Source organism: Castanea sativa, chromosome 8 (genome assembly GCF_040712315.1).
Source record: "Castanea sativa cultivar Marrone di Chiusa Pesio chromosome 8, ASM4071231v1".
Classification (NCBI taxonomy): domain Eukaryota; kingdom Viridiplantae; phylum Streptophyta; class Magnoliopsida; order Fagales; family Fagaceae; genus Castanea; species Castanea sativa.
In genome coordinates, this window is record NC_134020.1 from 30030374 (window position 1) to 30036271 (window position 5898).

The 5898-nt window shown below is 33.1% G+C and overlaps 1 protein-coding gene across 1 annotated transcript; it reads right to left on the reverse strand.

The window, feature by feature from the left end:
- Positions 1-1335: 1335 nt before the first annotated feature.
- LOC142607879 (18.1 kDa class I heat shock protein-like) lies at positions 1336-2173 on the reverse strand. Its single transcript, XM_075779538.1, has one exon. The coding sequence runs from the start codon at positions 1988-1990 to the stop codon at positions 1508-1510; it is 483 nt and encodes a 160-aa protein (XP_075635653.1). The 5' UTR covers positions 1991-2173; the 3' UTR covers positions 1336-1507.
- Positions 2174-5898: the final 3725 nt, after the last annotated feature.

Here is a 5898-nt window from a genome sequence, read left to right on the forward strand (position 1 = left end):
ACAACCTTTTGATCATACAACCCCTATGGAGCATTAATACCGGAAAGATGATAATGAAGAACTTGAGAAAAACTACATTATAGGACAGCAAATGTACACTAAAGATTATTAGGCGAGCCACAAACAATCTTCTCCCTTGCCAATAAACACTCAAATGACACATTTTTTGATTGGCACCTTATTTTGAGTAGCACTAATAGACGAAAATTGCATTTTGTTGCCAAAATTTTTTCTTTCTTATAATTACAGCCTTACTTTGAGGAGCACCAAGACCTTTTGGTGACAAAAATATTTTCCTCACCTGAATTTCGTCACCAATTATACCTATTTATGTAGTAACGGATAGGAAAGGCAAAATCAGTAAAGAAAAGAAAAGGTAAAAATCAAATTAATTTAGTGCCTCATTTCCATGCTTAGCAAAAGATCGGAATACACACCACCTCATATATGGTTGTACTCTTCCTGTACCATCACTCTCATAGTCTCATCTCTCTCTCTAAATTCGGAGTCAGCATCAATTTGTTTTACTGGATGATCAAGCTCAAATCTCAAAGAACTATTCATTATTTACTTGGTATTAATTTGTTATTAAGCATGGCCACTTAAGGCTAGGTATTTGTGTGGATTGGTCTGCTACTTGAATAATTAAGGAATCTTTACTGTTCTTATACATACCACTTGAAAAGTCACTCAAGTAATGAAAGGAATCTTTATTTTTTCTCTTCAACAATTGAAAACTTTTGACTGTTGCTTACAAAATGGAGAAACCTTACTAATGCTGTTTGTCAATTTTCTATTACAGTGTTTTTTTTTTTTTTTTTTTTTTGCTGAATTTTACAGCGTTGTTGGGCGGAATGGTTGTGAATACCTGATTTTGTCATGGTTTCACACGTTAAAAATCCTTGTCATTATTGCACCGATCTACAATGACAAAACCATTCACATTTTCCAATTCATCATTTAGATTTATAGGCATTTCTTGTTAGTAAAAAGGTGAATATTCCACTTCACCTTTAGCAAAATCTAGCATTCTACACAAAAACATACAAAAGTTTACTTTTTCCATCACTATGTATTGCCCAACTATACAAGCCAAGTAGTTATATATGTATACAACCACTAATTTAAAGTAACCGAACTAGGTGACATAATTGCAATTTTTTATCCTTGCCTAATTTTATCTTCTTGGCTCTTAGGCGTACCCTTTAGCTTGTATAATTTGCATTGATCCTTTTGAATTCATCTGCTTTAACTCTTTCAAGCAACCAAGAAATTAATGACGCAATGGAACACCACATATGAACATAATAAACAAAAATAGATACACAATTTACATAGTTATATGTTAATTAGTTATTAAATCATCATACTTGAAACACAGCTGAGAGATTAACCACGTTTCCCCCAGCACATAAATATACACACAGGCTTCTCAATATTTTACAAACTACTAGTATTGCCAACCAAAGATGCTCTATAAGTTGAGGCTTAGATGATCCACAAAATATTAACCAGAGATTTCAATAGCCTTGACCTCAGGTTTCTTCACCTCTTCTTTCGGAACAGTGACAGTGAGAACACCGTTCTCCATCGCTGCCTTAATCTGATCCATCTTCGCATTCTCCGGCAACCTGAAACTCCTCAAGAACTTGCCACTGCTGCGCTCGACACGGTGCCACGTGTCATTCTTATCTTCCTTCTCTATCTTCCTCTCTCCGCTAATCCGGACCACTCTATCATCTTCAACCTCGACTTTCACTTCCTCTTTTTTGAGCCCGGGAAGATCGGCCTTAAACACATGGGCTTCTGGGGTTTCCTTCCAATCAATTCGGGTATTGACGAAAGCAGAGGTCTCTGTCGGAAACTGAGGCACATACAGAGATGAAGATGAAGGGAATGGGAAATCCTTGAATGGGTCCCAGATGTCCTGCGAGAATGGATCAAAGATATTGCTCCGTCGGCCATTGAAGAAGCTTGGAATCAGCGACATTTTGAACTTGTGAATGTTGTGATTGGAATCAGAGACTATAGGATGATTGGTTGCTACTTGCTATAGCTGAGAAATTTGGATGGTGAAAATTGTTGATGGGTTGGGTATATATTAAGGTCCCATGAGTATTCTAGTATAGTCTAGGCCTGTTTTTGTGATTTTTCTTCTTTGGAACTTTCTAGCACTGTTGAGAATCGTGTAGAGGCTACTTTTGTTTTTGCGGGCACATTGTGGACCTATCAATTTAAGCTTGAAGAGTGAACTCAATTGGGCCAAATTGGGAAGTTATGGGTTTTTTGCTGATACATTGAGAAATGAAACTAAGGGGAAAAAGATTGTAACAATTCTACCAGTTTGCTGTTTTATTAATTCTAAGGTACTCAAGATTTTCTCTTTTTGTTACAATATTAATATTTGTTAGATGATGAAACATAAATAAAAAAATAAAAAATAAAAAAAAATTCACACATTTTTTATTGCTGGAACAAAAATACTTTCGATCTGTTTTAATGCAAATACTTAATGTATGTCCAACTCTCAATTAATGAAAAAACTGTTATAAAATTGACATTATATTATCTTTTGGTGTGCTAAAATAATTTTTATATTAGCTTTTGGTTTCCACCAAATTATAGCAGGTTATCCATTAAATTGCAAGTTCACACAAGCTGGAATATTTCTTCAGGTCTCTCTAAAATAAAATGTTTTGCTAAAATACTCCTCATATTATTGGTAGGGTGTTCATATTATTTACCAATTATTTGAAATGATCTTTTACTATAATGACGGTTAATAAATGAAGGTTTGTAGAAACTATGGAGTCACATTAGCAGGTAGGGTGTCTATCTTTCAATATGAAATTTTACTGAATTACATTTTCACAATACAAAAGAATATAGAACCCAGACAATTTGAAAAAATGGAGAAATTTTATAAATAAAAAATGTCTCAAATTATTTAGAACCACATGATTTTCAGATTTTGAGATAACCATCAAATGAGATTGTAAAATAATTTAGTAAAGACAAAGGTAGATTAAAAGCAAGAACGGAGGGAGATTAAAAAAAAATGAGTTTGGTCAAAAAAACTATATTAGTTTAAGTTTTTGGGTCTCCAAATAGTCTTACAAAAATGGTCTTCATGATACTTCTGTGAACTTACTTACCAAGCAGGAAGACACTATAGATAGATGACATAATTTTTTTTTTTTTTTTTTTGAGTTTCTGAGTGTGTATTTGCATGTAAGTGTTTGTGTTCATTCATCAAAAAAAAAAAAAATAGGTCTTCTTGTTCAATGATGTGGACACCTATTACCATTTTGATTACTATTTTACCCACCAGTTGCTTACAAGTTACCTATTAATTTACATGTTTTTAAGTTAGATTGTTTCTTCAAGTATTTCTAAATCTTAATTATAAATAAAATGAAAAGGCTATGCTAAAATATTTTTTATATTTTCTTTTGGTTGTGTAGGTTGTTCATATTTTCTACCAGTGTATTACAGATTATCTATTAAATTGCAAGTTCAACAGCTGAATGGTATCATAAAGTATGTCCAACTCTCAATTAATGAAAATGTTATTATAAAATTGAGATTATATTATCTTTTCATGTGCTAAAATAATTTTTATATTATCTTTTGGTTTCTACCAAATTATAACAAATTGTCTATTAAATTCCAAGTTCACAAAAGTTAGAATATTTCTTCAGGTCTCTCTAAAAATGAAATTTTTTGCTACAATAGTCCAAGTTCACAAAAGCTGGAATATTTGAAATTGTCTTTTACTATAAGGATGCTTACTGTTGTTGACTACAAGTATTTTTTACATGGGCTACCAGTGGACTCTGATTATCACAATTGGGTATTATCTTAAAAATACCCTCTTTCTTTTTGTATCATTGTGTGCAAGTTTTTTTCTTTTTTTTTTTTTGAATAGTTTCGGTTTGCTTTGCTATTGCATCAACCCATAACAAATATGACTTTAATTTTTTTAATGCCACCCAAATGATGAATTCATGAATTAAATAGAAATAAATAATAGGGAATTAAGTATCAAGTTTGTTGTTTTTGTTTGATCAATAATTTGTAATAATTGAAAGCATGAATAGTTTTAAATTTTCATAGAACCTACAAAAAATTCTACATCTAAATAACTAGCATAACAAATGGTCCATTCCCACAATCATTTAATTTCCATTCCACCGTTGTTTTAAAATTGACAAAATATCTATTTATCGCTTTCACATTTTTTCTGATTTATATTGAAGGGGTAATTACACATAACTCACTTTGCCTATCCGTGGTTTGAAAAGTGTCACTTAACCCACCTGAGATATGTTTCGTTTGTTTTTCGTAACTCACCTCTGTTAAAATCAGTTTTAAATATGTATTTCTACACCACTTTTATGTCTCTCTCCTCCCAAAAAAAAAAAACACTAAAACGAGAAAATAAGATCAAAAGATGCTATTTGTAAGAATTTAGAAACTTGTCTCAAGAACTCCAATAAATCACAAACTATATTTTTGTAACACACTCAAAAGAAAATAATACAAAAGGAAAATTTTACTTAACCCATTAACTTATTCTCTCTCTCTCTCTCTCTCTCTCTCTCTCTCTCTCTCTCATCTCTCACACTCCAGTTCAAATCGTCGGTAGCTTTGGGTCATTGTGGCTTGGGTGATGACTGTGGAGGAGCATAAGTTTGCTGTGTTGGTTGGGTATGGGTTTTAAAGAGGAGCACGGTGTTGGATTGGGTCTAGGTTTTGAGGAGGAACATGACGTTGGGTTGGATCTGGGTTTTGCCAAACATCATCGTAATCAACTCTCCCATCTCAACCAAGTCTATCTCAGTGGCAATGGCAATGGCAAAGGTGACGGTAGAGGCTACAAGACTAACAGCGATGGCTTGAAGATTGGTCGTTTCTGGGTTTATATCGCGTGGGTCTTGGGTTTAGATCAATGTTTCTATGGTTTCTTGGTTTGATCGATGGTTATATCATGTGGGTTGTGGGTCTTGGGTTTGATCGATATTTCTGGGTTTTGAAGATTGGTCTTGGGTCGTGGTGTTTGATTGGCAGTGGTGGCTGGTGATTCGGCAGTGGCAATGGGTGTGGATCTTGGTGGTTGTGGCTAGTGATTTGTGGGTTGTTATGGTTTGGTGGTGGTGGCCGGTGTTGTGGTTTTTTTTTTTTTCTGATTTTGTGGACTTTCAGTGGTAGTGGTGGTGATGGCTTTGGTGGATTCTTCATGTTCTTCATGTTCTGTGGTTTTTTGGGTATGTTCTTCATGTTCAAAATTTGTGTGAATGGAGAGAGAGACAAATACCACTTTTTGATCTTGTTTCTCTTGCATTTTTGTTCTATTTTTTGTTTTGGGAGGAGAGAGACATAAAATTTAAGCAAAAATACCTATTTACCCCTGATTTTAACAAAGGTGAGTTACGAAAAACAAACAGAACATACTTCAGGTGGGTTATGTGACACTTTTCAAACCACTGGTAGGTAAAAGGCAAAGTGATTATCCCCCAAACCACAGGTGGGTTATGTGTAATTACCCCTATATTGAATATTTTTTCTGTTCCTATGACAACACTTTATTATTCGACAAAACATTAGGCACTTATATTAAAATATATATATATATATATATATATATATATATATATATATATATATATATATATATTGCTAGGGTCTCAAAAAAAATTATAGGGGGAAGGAAGAATCTCTAATGGCACATACCAAGACCATCAATCATGTAGTAAACCAATGAGTGAAATGACACCTTCTTTGGTTGTAAGAATAATGTGTGAGAGGATTTTACATATTCATGTATTTCATTTTTATATTTAAAAAGTTCATCTACTTAATTTAGACATTAATAACTAGACAATTAAATAATAATTC

Excerpts from the sequence above, each read along its gene's own strand:
- LOC142607879 (XM_075779538.1), bottom strand. The coding sequence starts at position 1,990 with ATGTCGCTGATTCCAAGCTTCTTCAATGGCCGACGGAGCAATATCTTT.